This window comes from Hemibagrus wyckioides, linkage group LG15, assembly GCF_019097595.1.
Source record: "Hemibagrus wyckioides isolate EC202008001 linkage group LG15, SWU_Hwy_1.0, whole genome shotgun sequence".
NCBI lineage: Eukaryota > Metazoa > Chordata > Actinopteri > Siluriformes > Bagridae > Hemibagrus > Hemibagrus wyckioides.
The window spans coordinates 10957633-10980720 of NC_080724.1; the positions used below are offsets into that span (position 1 = coordinate 10957633).

The window sequence follows — 23088 nt, forward strand, 5'->3', positions numbered from 1 at the left end:
GATATCACACTTAACCATTTCCTGTTACATTGCCATTAAATTCCTGCGTACGTATGTATGAAAGGGGTGTCTGTGTTCGATTACAGTGCCATCAGGGGAAAACTTACTGTCCAGCATTAATATTGGCTGAATCTGTCAGGCCCTTATAAGAAGATAAAGAGCAGCAAGCACCAACTATTAGTATTTCATAATCCTAAAGAAAGTAGAATGAAATTCTCTTATGTCTGACAAGTGATTTTATGCAACAAGAACATCATAAGTGCCAAAGACATGAAAAGGAGACAAAGATGTAAGATCTTTTTAAGCCTTTATGACATCCATATGATATTCTCTATCGGTATGAAATATTATAGTGTAGCTAAGAAGGATTTACAGATGTATTGGGTTTGGCTTGAGTACAAAGAGGACGTTCATATGCACACACACGCATATATGTCTATATATATATACATACATACATATATATATATGTGTGTGTGTGCATGTCTGATAGTGTGTATGTATCTGGTTACGGGTAATTCCTCTCGATGTCCTCTCTGTAGGAATCACGGCCTCTCAGTTGTTCCTCACTGTTCACACACAACGTAGTCTTTCTCACAATCTCACTGCACATGTGCCTCCTGAAAGCTCATCCTCATGGCTGCATGTGTGTTTATACGGTCTCATCTTTTACGCTCTGCCAGATTGTTACAGCAGTTATAGCAGTGTGAGATGGACAAGCGGAGAAGTGTGTATATTACGATTGTTTGCAGTCCTAGCGCTTTTAGATTTGTTACAGTTCCACGTGTGAGCCAGATCTCCATGCAGTAATGTGGATGTTTGGAAAGTTGGACAAAGACTCTGTAGATGTCTAACTGCATTGGTATGGAGTTATGATCCTGCTGTAAGATTAAGATGAAATTGTGGATTTGCGATTGATAAAATTGGGGGTTCTGGTGTTGCGTTTAAACATGGAATTAGCTTTAAACACTAAGGACTTTCTGTATTTTCCATAAAGTTGTCGTGTGTGTGTGTGTGCATGTGTCCATACGGCACTAATCCACATGGGCCTCTTTATCCTAGGCACTGCAGGAAATAACGTGTTATGGGATCTTTAGCAGAGCCTCTCTCTCTCTGCCATGCAGGTCAGATGAAAAGATCTGCGTGAATGATCCGAGTTAAACGCTTATCAGCTCAAGTGGATCGATATTGCATTTCTTTTCCGTTCGCAGACAGAGGAGTGCGTGTGTGTAGGAGGAAACTGTGAATGTGTGACAGACAAGGCTAATGTAATTCAGACTGGAGCTTTGGAGCCTCAAAAGCTCTCCATACAACCTAAAGGAAAAAAAAAGCACTCAGCGGGTAAAGCATGCGATGGGGACAGCCATCTGTACACCATACTCTCTCTCTCTCTCTCTCTCTCTCTCTCTCTCTCTCTCACACACACACACGATGTGGTGCCAAATGGATCGATTGGCTAGGGTGTCCGGGGCCGCTTGAGACTTTCAGGGCTAAAGGTAAGCTATGAAGGCACCCAGGGGTCACACACACACGGTGTCCCCTTACAGAGCATGCTAAATCAATTAGCCCCTCTGTTTCTCCACACACACATCAGACTCGATGATAATCCCCTCGCGACCAAGCTAAATAAGAATCCACTTATAACAGCATGTGTCTGTAGCCATCGAACTCCAGTCACACTCTAATCATAGGCTGGAGTTTGGAAGTTCACTCCACTGTCTGGAGCCCCGCCTCAGTGAGGGTTAAGCTGTTAAGAAGGTGCATTAGCATACTGAGGCAGCAATAGCAACTGACACATCAGACACGTGCATCCATCAGTCAATTGTTGAAGGAGCTACAGTAAAGACATGTTGTATATTACAGAGTATTGTTAAAATACTACCATCAGGGTTGATTTTGTGAGGAGGATGTCTAAGTACAATCTAGAACCTTCTTCACGTTCTCCAGCTTGTCAGGTTTCAGCACCCAAGGGTCTATTACAGAGGACCTATTTAATCTATTCAAAAATCTCAGTGACTGACCATTGCATGGGTCACACTGGTGCCAGATGGGCTGGTCTGTGTATTTCATAAACTGCTGATCTCCAGGGATTTTCACAGAATTTTCCAGATTTTTCCAGGCATTGGTGTGAAAAACAAAAAACATTCAGTAAGAAGCAACTCTGTGGGCAAAAACAGTCACGTGTGAATGACCAGTCTGGTTCACGGTGAAAGGAAGGCTATGGTAACTTATATAGCCATGCTTTATAGTGAGCAGAAAAGCTTTTCCTATGAGACCTTGATCAGCTGTTTCTCAAATAATCACACCAGCCACAAACACCACTGAGATCACATGAATTACACATTTAATCAGTTTGTCTATCATGACCTGGATCACATGCTTCTACATGTACAGGTGTGTCCTACGTTCTTATTCAGTTACGTTCTCATTTTCTCTTAACCTTTCAGCGCTGCATTTATTTCACTAAATTAATATGCTACATTTTGTGTCTTTTATGTTTTGGCCATGATGGTCAATACGCCCCAAATCAGTCCTAAGCATTTTACCACTGTTAGCGAATCTTAAGCCTGTCTAATCCTTGAAATGAGAATGTAGGATTTTTTTTGGCTTGACCTACTACAGTTTTACAAGCTCCATAAAACTCCTCCACACTCCCAGAATTCACTGCTGTGCTGGGTCTTAGCTGGCTTGACCCCCTAATGGCTTCCACAGAGCTGCTCCAGTCTCAGAGATGAGCTTTAACCTGATACTCTGTGTTTATGACACTCTCTAGAGGACATCGGTTTGTTTGTCAATTCGACAGCCTTCCTTTCAAGGAACGAGATCGTCGAAGGGCAGCCGAGGCCTTTTTCGAAGAAACTATGCAGCTCGAGGCTAAATTCAGATGAAGGTTAGAGGGAAGATGCGGAGGTGGCGTAGGTGTTTGGTGGCAGAGATCAGAGCATATATATTCGTTGGTCTTCATTTATTGGAGGAAAATAGAGAAATAGACACAAATAAAATTCAGTTTGGATGAAGAAAATGAATCTGATAGTAGTTCATTTTGTCTTCAGTGGTGCAATGATTTAAAGGGACAGTTTGTCAGGTCCTTTTTTCTAGAAAAAACAAAAATTGAGTCATTTGTTGCAGTGAAAATCATACTTTTGCTCTGGAATAAAAACAAACTCTGCACCTAATTACAGAACCACTACATTCTCTCCAAATACCATCGGGACAGAATGTCTCATTAACACCATGGCGGAAATACATTATCTGACCAAAAGTATGTGCACCCCTGACCATCACATCTATATGTGGCTCTTCCCCCAAACTGTTACCACAAAGTGTGGAATGCCTCAGTACACTGTAGCTTTACAATTTTCCTTCAGTGGAACGAAGAGACTCGAACCTGTTCCAGTATGACCCCTGAGCTTCATGAAGACTGCAGAGCTCTGACTCAACCTCAGAACACCTTTGGGATGAACTGGAACTGGAGTCTCATCATCTCTTGTAGCTGAATAAACACAAATCCCCACAGTCACACTTTAACATCTAGTGGAAAGCCTTCCCAGAAGAGGAGAGGAGAGCTTATTAGAACAGCAAAAGGAGGACTACATCTGGAATTGGATGTTCAACAACTAACATGGGAGTGGTCAGGTGTCCACAGACATTTGGCAATATATTGAATGACGTATCCAATCCTTAAGTCCTTATGCTAGATACTTGTGATTTGGTGGTGCAATTATATTTTTACAGTTGCTTGGGGTCCAGCTTACACTAATTACACTCCCCCTGTGATTAGGTTTCAGGTAACTGATACAGCAATAGATTATTGAGAAAGATGATGAATCAATAAGAAAAGGCTGTTGGCTTAAACTACCCATCATACACAGCTGGTAATTTCAAGACAGATTCGCCTTGAGGGCGGCGTTCAGCTTAATGAGGATCTTACCCTGTTAATTCCCCCGAAGCCGAGCTAATTAACCTTATTACTCACAGGACAAAAAATATCCACCAGTCCTGCACGCTGTCTAATTAAACAACATGTGTTTTTTTCTGTTCGACAATTAGTCCCTTAAGTGGTTACACCAACAACATGAATTGGTAATTAGATCGGTGTACAGTCAGCACACACACACATACACACACACACACACACGTACACAAACACACACACACGTACACAAACACACACACACACACAGCTGGCATCTCTCTAAAGCCTGCATCTTATTAAGTTAGGCATCGCCATTTCGTGTTTCCTTGAGGAGCTGTCCCAGTTGCCAGGCGCATTACTTATTCCAAAGGGAGCCATTCTCTAGCCAGCAAACCCCTTATTTCATTAGCCCAGAAGAAAGCACTGAAATTGGAATAAGGTTTTGTTTCATGAGCCTGGGATCCTCTCCGTTTCCCAGCGGTGAAGGATACGGTCTGCAAGAGCGCAGATTTTCAGCCTCTTCCAAAAGCAGCTGAGTGAATCATGTACACATGGCGCGGTTTCAGACAGCAGTGATGTCAGCTGGAGCTGGAAGAGATCATCAGGTCTTAATAACACAATTAATGACGAACTCCGAGCCAAACATTTTAACATTGTTTATAATGAATGCAGGCTATTAGCAGAACTTTAATGCACAGGCAAAGAACGTAGCAACAATAATCGGTTCATTCTGTCAGTCAGTTGATGATGCAAGCGTGTAGTATTTCATTGTATGTGAGAACAATGCATTAATGTGTGACACTTAAAACATTGACAACAAGATACCAGAGCATCTGGATGTAAGATCGTTCCGTTAGTTGCTTTTCTAGCTAGAGCAGCTAACGACAGATCAGTGGTAGGAAGCTGAATATCTTATTAAAAACATAAGCTCAAATATTTCAGTTCAGCATTACAATGAGTTCCTCCAGCCACAGACATATCTCGTTATGTTTTCTTTTTTCATTATCTTTTAATAAAACCACCACAAAACGGTAACGTTGAGAAGAACAAGAGCTACAATTCAAACCCCATTAGACTTAAAGACTAGCAGCAGAGCTTGTAATAATAAGCCTCTCCTTTTTTTTTTTAAATAGACCAAGTAACTATAACAAAATTCATATTCATATCAGGATCGAATATACAAGCAGTAATAATACAGAAAGCTACAAAATTTTAACATTTGAAATATTTGTGAGGTAGTTAATGTTGCCTGCTAATTTAGTGGAATGTCACTTTTCTGTGGATTTGCAGTTTTACTTGGAAAAAAGTCTGGTGAATTGAAGAGATTCTACACTTCATGTATTGACAGTGGCATTTGAGTGCCTGAGCATATGTCGAATCTTTCCGTCAATCATTCTGAGATGAAGTTCCAACGTTCCTGCTGTTTTATGAAGCGAAATGAATTTCTTTTAAATCAGATTCAGCAGCAGACATGAATCATGGTTTGTGGGATCATACCCGGGTTATGGAAAATGTTCCATTTTAACCAAAAATTGTCAGCACGTGATGATAGTAAGGCATCCAAGCCGAGCTGCTGACCTCCAATCAGACTTGACTCACTGCTATCTGCTGCCCAAATCACCTTGGGTTTAAATCGGATCCACGTGTCCGGCCCTCCTGTGATTGACGGCTTGTCACTGCCTGTTTGCAGCTTCATTGTGAGAGTTCAGATAGCATCTCTCGCAGTTGGAGCAGCGGGGCTTTAATGTGCAGGAGGGAGGAGCCTATGTGCCCCCGCCCAATGTGGGTCAGGCTCACAGGAGATCTAGAAGATAGAGGAAAGGGAATTTTATAGCAGGAATGGAAGAGGGTGTGTGAATCCAATAAAGCAAGGCTGCTTTTGTCACAATGCTAAACATAGCTATCAACAGATAAGACAAAGAATGTTAGCCTTGACAAATTTCTGTGGTGTAACAGGAATAAAACTTTGAGCTGTTATTAGAAAATAATAAACTTTGGGGTGGTCACTAACTTTTCCTTAGCCTATGAAGAGCTGACAGAAACATGACATAGCCAGGATGCCAGCCCCGGGGGTCCACAGACCTTTGCACATATTTTTCGCCACATATTTTTTTCTGAGACTCAGCTTCAGACATTCAGCCCCTAACCACAGCTTGGCTTTGGCTTTCTAGAACCGAGCGGAGAATTCCGAAACGGCAGAACCGAATGCCACAAAGCCAGTATGATGTCATTGGGATGGAATCACAAACACAATCTTTAGAAAGTTCAAGGCTTAACTCTGACTTGTGCTTCCTGCACAATACTGCACTGTGCTTTCTCAGAAACACCCACAGTTTTGGGGGAATTTTACATTTGAAGCCACAGAGGCCATGCCCCTTTCACTGACAAGAAAAAAACAACTCCTCCTTCACTGAGACTTACAGGTACAGTGGCCACACCTCTTTTACCGAGACTTACAGGCACACAAGCCACACCTCCTTTACCGAGACTGACAGGTACACAAGCCATATCTCCTTTACAGAGACTGACAGGTACACAAGCCACACCAACTTTACAGAGACTGACCGGCACACAAGCCATACCTTCTTCACTGGGACTTAAAGGCATACAAGCCACACCTTCTTTACCGAGACTGACAGGCACACAAGCCACACCTTCTTCACTAGGACTGACATGCACACATACTTTTTTCACTAGGACTGACAGGCACACAAGCCATACCTTTTTCACTAGGACTGACAGGCACACCTTCCTCACAGAGGCCATGCCACTTTTGCTTGGAATAACAGGTTATAGACCACGGGTAGAGGTAGAGGCCACATCTACTTCAGTAGGACACACACAGCGCCATGTCTGTGGGCTAATGCACAGGAGCGTGCTTGTTTGATATCTGTATTTAGCAAAGGTGTGTTATATCCTGATGACCAGTATCATGATGCTGATGATAATGATGACTGTGTGTGTGTTTAGGTGAACGCCCTTACCAGTGCCCTTACTGTGACAAGGCTTTCAGCAAGAATGACGGGTTGAAGATGCACATACGCACACACACTCGGGTAAGACCAAACACCTCCTCCTTTTACACACCTAGTCCTATTTTCTTTTTCTAATTTCTTTAAACTCTACATTTTAAGTTTCATTACTCCAAATATTTCAATACATTTTTTATCATTTAAGACTCCAACATGAAGGAAGACTGAATATGAAATGGTTTCTTACTGACTTATTGAATTCTTATTTTCCTACATGAAGTGACACATTTTGGCCAAAATGTTGATGAAACCTACACACAGGATCTATATCGTTTGCATGTAGATATTTTAGCATATACACTTAATTTTTTACTTTTTCAAAAGTTAGTCAGAGAGCGAGGGATTTCTATATAATAATGTGCTTGTGAGATTTGTACTCAAGTGTGTGTTGGACTGGACCTTAAAGCACAGCGTGCAGCAGCAGTGTTATAAATCCGCTTCTCTGGCAGATGTTTTTGAGCTCCTCAGCATCTGGCTGGTAGGGAAATGCTTCTGTACCACAGAATGAGGCGCCTCGGAGTGGCTCTCCCCAAATACAAGCGAATTCACTTATTCCACCAGCTGTGATTTATACATAGAAAAGCCACTGTTTTCTGTACGTGTGTGTGTTTTGGTGTGTTAGTGTGTGTGTGAGTGAGTGTCAGTGTGGTAGTATGTATGCGTGCCTGAATCTGTCTTTATGTTTGAAGCTTGTCCAGCTGTTTGAAAGAGCCTTTCTGTATTCTCTCGGACCGTTATGCTTCAGTGAACGGATATGTACCAGAGCTTTGACTAAGCAAACATATTCACACTCTTGTATATAGGGAGGATGTCATGTTCAGTTCTGACATGCTGACTGTGTAATAGGTGAGGGGAAGTGAGGACATGCAGGTAGCTGGAAATGAAGAAAGATGCATTTGGATTCGAAAGGACAGAAGCCTCGATACACCCATATTACACAAGTTGTACTTCACTTGATTTGTGGTCAGGTGTATCAACATGGGACGGGCTTGACATGGAATAACCTTGAGTCATTTCTACTACACTGACATTGCCAGGTTATTCGGTGCGCCCATCTAGAAGCATGGTCAACCTCAATTTGCATTCTACAATGTTGTCTACCTTTTGCAGACTGATTGAATTACACAATTTCTGGGTGCACAGGCCTTTCCACTTCATCCCAAGTAGAATTGATATGGTTGAGATCCCTGACTCTGCATGCCACAGAGGCAGTGAAGACTCCCCGTCACTTTCCTGTCACCAACCTCATCATGTTCTCCCACGTATCCCTACTGCTGCATTTCTCTCCACTGGCTTCTAAAAATTGATGCTTGCTTACAAAGAAGAAATAGACCCCCACCTACTTGAAGGCACTTACCAAACCCTTCTGTGTGCCACGTTCCTTTTCATCCTCTTACTTCAGATAGAAAGGTTCGAAATGACCGTGATGGAAAACATTCTCTACACAACCATACCGCTACCACCAGACTTTTGGTGACCGATTAATTGCCACACGGCAGCATAGTTCACTCTAAGGCACTATCTACCCTCTTCCATGTACAAAAGCTCACAGACCCCTGCGATTGGCTAGTGTCTCTGTGATCGACAAGGGAGTAAGTGTTTCTTCCCACACGTAGAGCATGGTCAGTTTTGCTCCTTTAGCCCCTGGCCATGGGTGACAGAGGTAAAGGCAGTATTACAAACTCACAATATCTCGGCAGTTAAGTGAATGATTTTCTGTTTGGCCACTCTGCAGCCTCCCAGCCTGCACTTTTTACCCCAAACAGAGTGGCTCCATTTTTTGATGGCTCCATGATTTATGATGCTTGCACCATATTCCGATCCCTTCATTAGCACAATGCCAAAGGAGTCTGGATATCTGGACAAACTCCAGCTTTGATGATTTCATGGCCACTGGAGATTCCGTCTTGGCTTTCCCAGACATCAGCATTCAACATGCAAGTTTGTTGTAGCTAGAAACGGAGAATGTAACGTCCGAGAATTCTTCCAGGGTTCTTCAGATGCTTCAAGATTCAAGTTCTACTTGAAACTCTCACTGACAGGGAAACACTCTGTTGTAGGGTCCTGCTCAAGCCGATGAACCTATTAAAGAGTACAAAGAAACATTGTGCAAAACGACAACTACGACACCTTCAAGCACTAAAGGAAGTGTGCAAACAAGACACTACTGAGACGAACTAGGTACGGTTGTTAGCCCAAAAGAGACAGGTGCTAACAATTAGCGCTAACAGTTATGTATCATGTTCCACTCTTGCTGGGGACACATTTGCACTTGCTGTGCTTAACTACAGTGTTTCTATGACTTAACCTAAACGTCAGCTTCAATAATGATCCGAAAGCTTGCTAACCAAAAACGTGCGACACTAAATCTTTTATTTTTTTCTTCATTATTCCTTTGGAAAATCCACAGACTTGGAAACTTGGACTTGTTTACTCTGCCTCAAACACACCCAACAGCTCTGCATTACACTCTGACTCACACCAGTTTATAATACTGACAAATAATAACTGATGCTTGACACGCACAAACACACACACACACTGCACACTACACACACATCGTCCTGGCATCAGTAATGGTTTAAAGTTCTAAACGATTCGAATCACACTTCCAGCTAGTTTTCAGATTTTTGTCCCCGCATTGTCTTGAATCCCTTGTGTGGTCCGGAGTCCTCATGAACCCTGCTGGCCAGTCAGAGAGCAACGAGCCGAACCCAGATACACGGCAGACACACGGCAGACACACAACGCTGAGTGGTGATGATGATGATGATAATGATGTCATAACAAGTGCACCGCTTTGATGAAGTCATGTGTAAGAGTGAGAAAAAAAAACCCAACCAAGCGGATCTACAACAACGTTGAGTTTCTTATCTAATTGTGCTAATGATAAAGTCCTGTCATTATTGTGTGTGTGTGTGTTCCTGCTTGACTCTGGCTCTAATCTTAAGAGTGGAAAGATTTTCTTCTTTGGCTAACTGCTAAAAATCTGAACACGCTGAACATATGAAAACACACACACACACAAAAAAAAGTAAATTCTTTCTAATTTGTCGGTTTTTAACCCCAAACACACACACACACACAGATATACACTCTTGATCTTGCATATCCTGTGTGTATTATGCGTCGTCCCTCCTTGCCCTGCCTGTAAGATATCTGCTTTTCCCAGGATTCGCACTTCCTGTGTCCACCCACTCCCGTGACAGTCTGGTGTGTGTGTGTGTGTGTGTATACAAGAACACGCGTCATGGCATGCAACATTTAGATAACAGACACCTAAATCATTCCCATAATGATAAGCACTTGGCAGACTGGTCCTCTTCCAGTAGGGGTGTGTACAGATATATATTTAAACCACAGCGTTGTTTTTAGAATTCTCAGATTTGTTGGATTTTTTTAAGAAACAGTGAGCCTTTGTTAGACAACTGACTATTATCATGGTTTTTCAGAGCTGAAGCAATGTTTATTACTCTCTCAGTGTTTCTGTAATCGGAGCAGAGCTGTGAATAAATGTTTTTTAATGGAATCTTCTCTCTCTTCTGTCTGTCTGTCTGTCTTTTTCTACCCTTTCTAACGCTTTCTGTCTCTTTTTATGTCTCTGTATTTGCCTGTCTTCTTTTCCTGTCTATTTCTCTCTTTCTTTCTCTCTCTCGCTCTCTCACACACACACTACAGGAGAAGCCATATAAATGCAGCGAGTGCAACAAGGCCTTCAGTCAGAAGCGAGGTCTGGATGAACACATGCGCACACACACCGGAGAGAAGCCCTTTCAATGTGACGTAAGTACCACACACACACATCCCTCACCTCAGTCCACAGGCTCCAACAGTAGGAGTGGACGTAACACTGGGTTGTGGGTGCCTTGTGTCTGACGCACAGGTTTAGAGAGCAGACCACTGGAGCCAGGACTGACTGATATAGTCCTAAATCCACCTCCGTGTGTGTGATGGAGTGTTACAGTGGCGTCGGAGCCACAGAGGAAGGATGTCCTGCCAAGCGGACACTAGACTGTAACCACCCTGTGCAAACTGACCCCACTTTGACCTCCACACACACACACACACAGACACTTCTGTAATTACTGGGGCTAAATAATGCTAGGTCTGCACCTTCCCTTAACCTTAACATTAACCTCAATAACCATAAGGAAGTTTTTTAAATAAGGGCAACAGTTTTTTTTTTTTTTATGACCAGCAAAATGTCTCCATGAGGTCACATATTTCTATCATATTTCTAGCAAAATCTCTCTCTCTCTCTCTCACTCACACACACACACACACACACACATACACATACACAGAGCACTCAGACCTGACAGGCAGAGTGGCCCTGCTCCAAACCGCACTGGTAGAATAACACAAGGCCTCGTGGTCTCCGCTTTGCGAGCCGAAGGGACAGCAGCCCGTCTCACTGTCTCACTCCTCCTGCCATAGAAAACAGCTAAGGTTGATCTTTACCGAATGACACTATTGTAAGAAATGAGGATATTAAAGAAAACATCCACACTGAAGTTTCTTTCTCACAATGCCCCTCAGCTACCCCCTGATAGTGTTGCAACAGGACTTTGTCTTTGCCTAATGAGATTGATGCAATGGTGCTTTAGTCCTTTCCTCTATCCAGCTCTCTCAGCTCAACTCTCATCATGAGAATGCCATCATCACCATCACACTCGTTATCTCGCAGACCAAGCAGCCTAGCCGGTTCTGTGCTGTAACTCAGCTTCGTACAGCCGCATTTCATTCTCTCCAACATCAACACTACGTAAGAAGAAAGTACAGCACTGACCCACAAATCAACACCCGAGTCCCTAAACGCTTCACAAAACCCAAACGCACAGGCTTAGCATTATATCTACACCAACACACAGGTGAATGGAAATACCCCACAACGATAGTATTACAAACACATTTGTGTGTGTGTGTGTTTACAGCACTTGGCACTAAGCCACTGTTGGTTAAACCCGGTAGATAACAATCTTTCATAAACACACACACACAATTTCAAACACTTCCTAAATAATACCTCCACTCAGTGGGGGCTTGAGGAAGACCCTCATACACAAACAAACACACACAGAGGGAAGGGACACACAGCCGTCTCACTGATCCCATCAGACCAAATGAAAAACACTCACACTGCTTTTATTTTATTTCACTGGCCAGCCACAAGCGCGCCTTTTTAAGTTTAGCTGTTATTTTTTCTCTTTTCTCCATCCACAAGCGAGTGAAATTGGCTGTTTCCTCCAGACGGCTTCTCTTCTCAGCTCTGATGTGACGAGTCTTTAAAGCCCCGAAGCGCTTTTTTATTTATTTTTTTTCTCTCTCTCTTTCCGAGCACACTAACACGAGCGGCCTCCATCCACAGCAATTTAGCCACATAATTCTTTCATGTGCTCGTGTGAAGCAGAAACCGCCCTTAATCCGGATTCATTTTCATTCTTTTCCCTGCTTACTGGCTCCTTTTAAAATGGTTTCACATCATTTGAAGACATTTATGGTGGTCAGGATGGACTTCATGCCTGGTTTAGAAAAATGCCAACGGCATTAATTATACGTCATTCCTAATATGAACGGGGAGGAAAAGCTGCAGGAGTGACGAGCTTAACTCTGTCCACAATGTCATTTAACAACACTAACCAGAAAGTGTTTGGACGAGCAGCGGTTTTAGTGGAATTAGCGAGAATAATGTTATAATGTGGTTAGTCACATTTGTCACATTTTTATGAAATCGATGCCATGTGGAGCAGCAGTTCTGTACTTGTGTGTGTGTGTGTGTGTGTGTGTGTGAACCTAGACAACGCCTTGAGGTTTTAAAAAAACGCAACTTTCACTTTTTTGAATGACTTTGGCAACAAATTAAATCTATTCTGATCTTCAAATTCTCCCAAAGCATTCCACACATACACACACACACAGCAAAACATAACCACGTCTGTCAGGGACATTGACACAATGTACTATACAGCCGTTCAAGGAAACTGTGGCAAGGTTCTTTTCAAAAGTAGCTCGCCAGCTACGTTTTGCTCAGCTTGTATCAGGTCTGAATTAAACCTCTAGATTAGCACAATATAGCTAAACTATACATTCAACATCCATCCATCCATTTTCTATACCCACTTTATCCCTAATTAGGATCACGGAGATCTGCTGGAGCCTATTCCAGCACACTTTGGGCGAAAGACAGTGGAACACCCTGGACAGGTCACCAGTCCATCACAGGGCCACACATATAGTTAAACAACCACACACACTCACTCACTCCTATGGGCAATTTAGAATTACCAATCAACCTAATGTACATGTTTTTGGACTGTGGGAGGAAACCGAAGTACCCGGATTAAACCCACACAGGCATGGGGAGAACATGCAAACTCCACACAGAAAGGCCCCTGCCCATTCGAACCCAGGACCTTCTTGCTGTGAGGCAACAATGCTAACCACTAAGCTACTGTGCTGCCCTGCATTTAACATAATAATGAAAATTAACAATTTTCTCAGAAATCCTGTAAACAGTAATACATTAGCTAGTTAGCTGGCAAAGTTAGTGATGTTTTCTAATTATATTCATCATTTTAAAATGAAGTAATCTTAAAATCCTTTCAGGAATCCAGTTAGTTGCCTAACATTACCAGTAAAGATTAGGGGAAAAAAAATATGAATAAGAACTTCAGATTTCTCACAGAAATCCTGTCAGGATTGTCCATGTTAGCGAGCTAGCTTGTATTAGCAGGGAACATTGTTAAAATGTGAAAATAGGAAGTTTAAAATCCTATAATCAGAAATCCTGTCAGGTTAGCTCACTATAGCTAGCTGACTGGTATTATCAATAACATCTATTAGTATTACCTTTAAAACTTCTGTCCGAAATCCTGTCAGGTTAGCTCAGGCTAGCTAGCTGATCTGTAGTAAAAATGATACAAAAATAGAAACACTAACTTATTTCTTTTTAAAATAAATATAATAATAATAATAATAATTTCAGAAATCCTGTCAATTTAGCTCCAGGTAGCTCGCTGATCTGTAGTAAAATGATACAAAAATAGAAACACTAACTTATTTCTTTTTAAAATAAATATAATAATAATAATAATAATTTCAGAAATCCTGTCAGTCTAGGTAGCTCGCTGATCTGTAGTAAAAATGATAAAAATATTAGGACACTAATCTTTAAAAAACAAAACAAAAAAAAAAACAGTTCAGAAATCCTGTCCCCTTAAATCAAAGTTAGCACATTAGCTAGCATTATCTATCAAATCCTAAAATCCATTACTTTTAAAACTCTGAGAATGGTAAAGGTTTGGATGAGAATCTCTGAGAAATCCTGTCAGGTTTGCTGAAGTCAGCTAGCTGGCTAGTGTTATCAGTGGAATCTATGAAAAGCAACTATCTGTAACTGAGTGCATATAATGGCTTATATGTATTTGCTAAACTGGCTGATAAATGATAGTGTGTGTGTGTGTGTGTGTGTTAGCTGGACAGATGCACAGGCTGCTGCTCTGACTGATGGCTCCAGTTGTGTGCGATTTAGTGTCTGGCTTGGCCGATGCCTCCTAACTGCTTGCTTTAGACTTTTTGTTGGCAGTGTTGTTTTTAAGTGGTTTTGGGTCGGGGTGTGTGTGTGTGTGTGTATGTGTGTGTGTGTGTGTCAGGCTTTCTCAATTGAGAGCATGTGCTAGTGAGAGTGCTGCTGCCTCGCTGTCTTCTCCCCTGCTGTTTTGTAATTATGCTCTCGTGTTAATTAGCAGGATGACGATTCAGTCGTATCTGACATTCAATAGAATAAAATCTCTTGGAATAAGAACGATAATATTCTGCTAATCACGACAAGGATTTAGATGGATATGGATCATTTACATAACACACATACACGTCACCAGGTTAACACTAACACTGAGGTCAAGATTTAAATAGCTTGTGAAATAGAGACAGACAGACAAGAAGAGAGAGAGAGACAGAAAGAGACAGACACACAGAGACAGATAGAGACAGAGAGCGAGAGACAGAAAGAAAGAGAGAGAGACAGAAAGACAGAGACAGATAGAAATAGAGAGAGAGAGAGAGAGAGGAAGAAAGAGAGAGACAGATAAAGACAAAAAGAGAGAGAGACAGAAAGACAGAGACAGATAGAGACAGAAATAGAGAGAGAGAGAGAGAGAGAGAGAGGAAGAAAGAGAGAGACAGATAAAGACAAAAAGAGAGAGAGACAGAAAGAAAGGGAGAGAGACAGAAAGAGACCAAGAGAGAGAAAGATAGATCGAGACAGAAAAACAGAAAGAGAGAGAGAGAGAGACAGATCGAGACAGAAAAACAACTAGGAACAGAAAGAGAGAAGCAGAGAGAGAAGGAAGAGAGAGAGACAGATCAAGACAGAAAAACAACTAGGGACAGAAAGAGAGAAGCAGAGAGAGACAGAAAGACAGAGAGAGACAGGAAGAGAGAGAGACAGATCGAGACAGAAAAACAGAGAGAGACAGGAAGAGACAGAAAGACAGAGAGAAACAGGAAGAGAAAGCAGTGATTAAATCCGTCTGTGTTTTGTCTTGGTCGTGAAAACGTTACACTCGATGATGTTTTTTGTTCTCATTATAACTAACGTCATGATCTTTTAAAACTGTTCCTATAAATGTCAGACTAAAAGTAGAAGAAGAGTGAGATGTGAGACGCTATGTGCTTGGCTTATATCTTTTTTTAATCATATTTATGTTTGTGATGTTCATGTTCCAGCTAATAAATATTCTAATATAAGATATATTAGAGAACTTTCTGAATAAACAGACCCTGGTTGTCTTTTTTTTTTCTCTCTCTCTCTTCCTGCTGCAGGTCTGTGATCTGTCGTTCAGTCTGAAGAAGATGTTGATCCGCCACAAGCTCACACACAACCCCAACCGGCCCATGGCTGAGTGCTCACTGTGCCACAAGAAGTTCACCCGCAACGACTACCTCAAAGTGCACATGGAGAACGTCCACGGAGAGACGGAGGGCTAGAGCCAGGTCACACACTGTGCTGGATACGGACCATGTCTCTCTCTCTCTCTCTCGCACAAACACACACACACACACACACTGCGAAAAATGACAACAAGTGAAAATATCGTGAATATTCCCAGTTGTAAAAATATACAAAGATAAATATATGATTATTACATTTTCTTTGCCATTTTTCCAAGCTTGAAATCGTCTCATGCAATTGACAGATACTTTAAAAATATATTCTAATTATTTATTTATACAAAGAAGCATATCTGCCTGTGAGATAAGAAAATGTAAAGCTTGATTAAAAAAAAAATTTCTTTTTTTTTTTTTTTTTTACTTATAATAATTTCGATAAGAAATAGGAGATAAATGTGCCTTTACTGAAGATATTTTCGCTTGCTAAAATGCATTTTTTTTAAAAAGTTTTTTTACAGAAGTATATAGTGTTTCATTACGTCAGTATTACATGGCGATTTTTAAAACACAGCCCAAACCTTCGGTATTTATCCAAACTGAGTAGCGATTAGAGGCGGGTACAGTGTTACAGCGCAGGACAATCAGACAGATATTTCAACCAGAGAGCCTCATTTAGTATCAGCTGAAAGCTAGAAATTAAAATATGCACAAACGTCTCCACGTACATTATATTGCCAAAAGTTTTGGGACACCCCTCCAAATCATCAAATTCAAGGGTTGGGCTTGACCCCTTAGTCCAGTGAAAGGACAAAAGACATTTTGGACAAATTCATGCTCCCAACTTTGTGGGAACAGTTTGGGGATGGCCCCTTCTTGTTCCAACATGACTGCATACAAAGCAAGGTCCATAAAGACATGGATGAGTGAGCTTGACTGGCCTGTACAAAGTCCTGACCTCAACCTGATAGAACACCTTTGAACGGAGACTGCGAGCCTTCTCGTTCAACATCAGTGCCTGACCTCACAAATGCACTTCTAGTGGAATGGTCAAATATTCCCATAAACACACTCCTAAACCTTGTGGAAAGCCTTCCCAGAGCAGCTGAAGCTGTTATAGCTGCAAAGGGCGGGCCAACTCCGTATTACATTCATGTGGATGTAAAGGCAGATGTTCCAAAACTTTTGGCAAAATAGTGTATGCGGTCACTCAGCTGAAGACTCAGTGACCTGAACTCATTCCATGTTCTGTATCAAAACCTGCAGCTGAATTCGCGAATCTGATTGGTCAGAAGGTGAGCTGAAGTAAGGTGAAACAGCAGCTGACTCGAATGAGCCACAACGTTCTATGTAACTATAAACTAAAATGTAGCATCATGTAAAAAGTAGTTAGCTAGTGCTAAATATCAAAGTGCCTTAAAAGTGTGTTAGATTGTTTATTTATGAACAAATGACCCATTTGAACTGTTTAAGCTTATATATAATGTTCCAGAACATTCACTTACTTTCACTCAGCTTCTGACCAATCAGCTTCGAGAACTCAGCATTTACAAAAGTACAAAAGCATAGTGTTTTAATTTTTAATTTTTTTGCATTTCTGAGGCATTTAGCGAAGCTGTGGTGGAAAAGTAACGGCAGCGAGGACACTTTATACAGCAAAGCGAACACAGACAATCTGATCCCAGCTCGTCTTTTAGCTCTACATTCGTCCAGATTCTCAGAGATTCTCTTATATTCATTTTATTACTAGCTTCCTCATGAGTCAGTGATTCCTACTGATACTGATGTCACTATTTTTGAAGAAAACCTGAACCCTAACCCTCTTAATGTAATGCTTAAGTACAATGTTTTTTTTTTTTGTTTTTTTTTAAGTTTTTCTTTTTTTCAGCCAGAAATTTATCTTTCTAGAATTTCAGAAAGAAATAAAACAATTTTATTTTATTTTTTATTTTTTTTTAAGGCAGATGATTTGCTTTCAGTCTTCATCTGGAGCACCACAGTTTAATTCTTAAAAAATTAATTAAATTAACTTTCTTTCTTTCTTTCTTTCTTTCTTTCTTTCTTTCTTTCTTTCTTTCTTTCTTTCTTTCTTTCTTTCTTTCTTTCTTTCTCTGCTTCATATTTTCAAAGATCACAATTCAGAATTCTTTATAAAGTCACGTGTTATCCATTTATTGTTACATTACCAGCACAGCATTACCAGAACACACGACGTTTCTCTTGTGTTTAAGTTCTACTGACCTTTTTCCCACACGTTTTGCCACCATTTGTGTTATATGCACTATTTATGTTACAGATACAGGTACAGTCCTTTATGAAAGCGCCAGTATTTTTTATATCTTACGCTTATTATGATTATTAGAATAATAAAGAGAAGAAAGTTTATTAATTATTGTCGTGACCACATTAAGGAGCCGATCGATCGATTTCCTGTTGCGTGTGTTTCTGGAGTGTTGAATGTTGATGCTCGAGTGTTACGTGTATCAGATGTTACCCTTTCAGTATCATTTTGATGTGTATTTTTATTTTATCATTGAAATTTAATGTTCATATTTTCTTCATTCCATAACTTGTTATTCTGTATAAAGTAATGAAACAGATGCCTTTGTATTTGTGTCTGTTTGTGTTTGATCTGAGCGTTGCTTTCAGCGAATGAGCAGGAAAACACATCATATAGTTGTCGCCATAGCAACAGGTCAACGGTTTTAAAGAGAAACCATAAATCTGGGCACCTCTGACTAATCCAGTGGCATCAGTTTACCTTCAAATGTTCTTCCTCGTCCATCATGGTTACAAATGAAAGTGACAATCGAATGAAAACAAAGAATTAAGCGGTGAATATGGAAATAAAGGAGATGACGTAGGTCCAGTGGACAGTTCTGAAGGCTCCTGATTGTCAGGTAGTGATGTGATTAAGAAATCCTGAGGCTGAGTGAGATGTCTGTGCTTTTCAGAACTGATTACAAACCTTCACTCGACTGCTATTAACTAAAGCGCGGCTCCGACGCTGGGAACTGTGGCTCACGGGCTAATTAAAGCCTTAACGCGGCTTGAGCTGCTGCTGACTCGAGAGAAAGATGACACACATACACACACACACACACATACACGCACACAGCCGTTGTGTAAATCTTCTAATCTGCATGTTGCGTCTCTGGGATTGTGAAATGTAATGCAACAAAATGACACAATTCAACAACTTTCATTTCTACTTTCATGTTATCACTCACTGTCACCCAGAGTGACTCAGCTCTTTCTTTCTTTCTTTCTTTCTTTCTTTCTTTCTTTCTTTCTTTCTTTCTTTCTTTCTTTCTTTCTTTCTTTTCACTTCATAATTCTTTTTCTTTCTTTCTTTTCGCTTCATATTTCTTTTTCTTTTCATATTTTCTTTTTTTCTTTTTCATTCCTCTGATTTTTTTGTTTTAATTTCATTTTGTTCATTCATTTGATCCTTTTCTTCCTTCCTTCCTTCCTTCCTTCCATCCATCTATCCAATGTAATGAAACAAAATGAACACCTTCATTTCTACTACCATGTTCCAAGGGAGAGATTGACTCAGCACTCACTGTTATCCAGAGGCAAGTTCTGAGTTATCCAGCAAATCATTTATGTATTTATATTATTATTATTATTATTATTATTATTATTATTATTATTTTTAAAGCCATGCCTTCTGTTCAATTGCTTATCTGGCACATGTGCTTTTTATCCTTTTATAGTTACATTTAATGTTCCATGTAAAAAGTTCAAACTCTTGAAATGCGCTTCAACATATTACCAAGAAGTATGAGCACTTTGAGGGCGTGGCCTAATATTCTAATGAGCACACTTGATTGACATCTCTCAGTCTGAATGTCATCGTTACACCCCGGTTGAGTAAAACCAAAAAAACAAAATACATAAAAACAAAAAAATTCAAGCATTAATCAAGATTAGACACGCCCACTTTATACATTTCTCTCTCTCTCTCTCTGTCTCTCTTTCAGGTAAGTGTTAACCTGTAGCAGTGGGGGGGGGGGGGGATGAGTGTGTGCTAATGTGCTGATCATTTCTTCTCAGTTTCTCAGGTTCTCCTGTAAACACTCGGTTTAAATGTTTCTCACGACCCTCCTTTCCCCATGGAGGAATTCTGGGAAATCCGTGCTGTTCACTCCTCAGCCAGATGTGCGCCATATTCCCACGCAGCTGTATTAATAGTTTAAGTGCCACTTGTAGTGTTGTAAACAGAGTGATGAGAGGCAGAGTCACACCCAGACTGTCCTGCTCTCCTTCACTGTCGCTCCACTGCATGTGTTTACACAAGAACACCACTCCCTTCTGTGTGTGTGTGTGTGTGTGTAGAGTTGAGAATCTGTTGCACATCAAAGAGGGCGGAGCTTGACTTAAATTTCAGTTGCAAATGTGATCTTATGACATCATTTGGATTTTCTGCTAGCTGTCTAGTTGTAGCTCATATAGCTGTTTAAAGTAGCTGTATAATGTAGTTGTCTGATGTAGCCATCTGATAAAGCTGTCCGTTGTAGCTATCTTATATAGCTGTCTGAAGTAGCTGACCGATGTAGCTATCCGATGTAGCTGTCTGATGTAGCCATCTGATAAAGCTGTCCGTTGTAGCTATCTTATATAGCTGTCTGAAGTAGCTGACCGATGTAGCTATCCGATGTTACTATCTGATGTAGCTGTCTGATGTAGCTTTCTTTCTCTCTTTCTTTCTTTCTTTCTTTCTTTCTTTCTTTCTTTCTTTCTTTCTTTCTTTCTTTCTTTCTTTCTGTATCAAATCCTCATGACATCATCAATCAGTTTATTATAATATTCTGATTTTTTTTTTTTCCATAAACATCATATTTATATAAAGTGTTTTTGCTGTGAATCTGTTGGGAGTCTTGTGGTTGTGTGTGTATGCGAAGTTACGGAGTGTATCACACCCATCGTAGGCTTGAAAACAGAGTGTGTGTGTGTGTGTTTCTAATTATGCTTTTACTGGGTGCACTGGTTTCCTGTCCCTGTGTGTGTGTGTGTGCGCAGACACTGGTCCCCACCCTGGGTCCAGGAGTGTGATTAACTCAATGCCACACAAACCGCCTGATTGGTCTGCCTCTGTATCACTACGGCAACAGGTAGGGAGGGATGCTTCTCCGAGCCACAGAATGTAAAGTATGTTCCTATACTGTGTGTGTGTGTGTGTGTGCACACAACCAAAGTTAGAGAGAGTGCAGACGTGGCTCTTTAAACAAGCAAAATCTTTATTGTTGCTGATGTTATTTATAATATTATATATTATAAATAATATATTTATATATATATATATATATATATATATATATATATATATATATATATATATATATATATATATATATATATATATATAATATTATTATAATATAATAATATATATATTATTATAATATTATATATAATTATTTATAATAATTATAATAGTAGTAGTATTATATAGTATAAGTCTCTCTCTCTCACTCTCTTTCTCTTTCTCTCTCTATCGCTCTCAGACACACACACACACACATTTCCCAAACAAGAAAACAAGCAAAACTCCATGTAGAGAGAGAGAGAAAAGAGAGAAAGAATCATCACAGACCTAGTGCACAACTGCAGTTAAACAAACAAACAAAGTAATTGCTGATATGGTGATGTTTCCTGTCAGTAGATATAATCTTTGGAGTCTCCAGTGTCAGTGTCAGGTTTTCTGGTTTCTCTGTAACGACAATCTGCTTCTTTTGTCTGTTTTTGTTTAGAGCTGCTTTAATGCAATGTTTTTCAGACATTCTGCAACATAACTATAATTGCATAAAAAAAAGTTTGGTGTAAATAAGGTCCAAGTGATCTAAAAGATCTCAGGATGTTCTGCAAATAATAAACTCCAGGGTCGTATCAGTTCTTCTGCTTGGCTTCAGCCTCATCACAGCATCCCTTCACTGATTATTTTCCTGTAACAGCACACCACCCACTGTATTATTCCTTACTTCCAGGCTAGCTACATTTACATGCTGGTGTATTCACTAGCATATGCTTAAAAATTTGGTTTTGTTTGTAGCGTCTTGGTCTGAAGTTGTTCTTCTCCAGCTGAGTATCGGGTTTAAACCATCCCGTTAACCTCCTGTGTTTTAGCAAAACCTACGTGAAGATTTGATGGAGTCCAGAGCAAACATTCGCTCTGCCACTGCTTCTGCTTCTGCGGGCTGATCGAGTCTCTCCGTCTGGCCAGGAATCTGGCCGTTTCAAGTGTAGCTCCAGTTATTTGGCGTGAAAGTGAGGTGGGTGTGAAAAATCTCTTTGATTTTTTTTTTTCTGTAACGTTATCTCTTTCGAAACGGTGACGCCGACCTAAGCAGATAATCCTCACGTCTGAATTGGAGTCAGCAAAGCTTAAGCAAAGTAAACATTCTCCGTTCTCCGAGTCTGAGACGCAGGTGGAGCCGTCTGTAAAAACCCGGCGGTTTCTGGGAAGCCTTGCTGTAGTGTCTGTGCTCCACAGAGCAGCCGTTCCAGTCCACTTTATTCTGTTTTGCTTGGGAATCATCTCGTGCAGGGGTCGTCAAGTAGTGAACCACTGTGTGGATGAGGACCCGGGTGGGACGGGGGTTTTTTTTGTGTGTGTGTGGAATGAACGAAGTTGGAAAAATAACACTGATACTGAGGAGAGCTGATAAACGTATGGAAAAACTCACTGTAGTTCATTTTTTTTCACTAAAAGTTGAGCATTTACTCTAAAAGTCTCTGTTTTCACCATTTGGCTGACTTTATCTCGTTTCCTTGTGTCTAGTGAATATGTATAGTGATATAGGAGATATTGAGGGTTGGTACGAATACATCCCATAATAGATCCCAATATGGTGGAGTTAAGGGAAGAGCGATACAATGAAGAGATGAGAGAAAGTGACTTATGAGCCTGGAGAAGTCTGGAGAGGCGAGTGTTTGTTTTTGTTTGAAGTGGGCAGGCCGTATGTTGTCAGACATGATGAGAAAGAGTGTGCGTGTATGTGTGTGTGTGTGTGAGAGAGAGAGAGAGAGAGAGAGACAAAAGACAGCAAAAAGTGTCCATCAGCAGCAGGCAAACATTAAATAAACCCTCCGAAATGAGAGCCCTGTCAGCACACACATCACTAACATCAAGTGTACTATTCCTCTACCACAGACCTGTCTGCACTTACACACACACACACACACACACACACACACACACACACACACACACACACACACACACACACACACACACACACACACACA

The 23088-nt window shown here is 40.7% G+C and overlaps 1 protein-coding gene across 2 annotated transcripts in view; it reads left to right on the top strand.

Annotated features, from left to right (window-relative positions):
* prdm5 (PR domain containing 5) overlaps window positions 1-17830 on the top strand; it is a 43943-nt gene extending 26113 nt beyond the window's left edge. The window contains exons 14-16 of one of the 2 annotated variants that reach the window (XM_058409199.1): window positions 6887-6972; window positions 10627-10731; window positions 15772-17830. In XM_058409199.1, coding sequence (XP_058265182.1) covers window positions 6887-6972; window positions 10627-10731; window positions 15772-15936 — 356 coding nt within the window. In that variant the 3' untranslated portion in view covers window positions 15937-17830. Of the gene's footprint in view, window positions 1-6886; window positions 6973-10626; window positions 10732-10831; window positions 14059-15771 lie in introns of those variants that run through there. The other variant, XM_058409200.1, reaches the window with a different exon arrangement.
* The last annotated feature ends 5258 nt before the right edge of the window (window positions 17831-23088 follow it).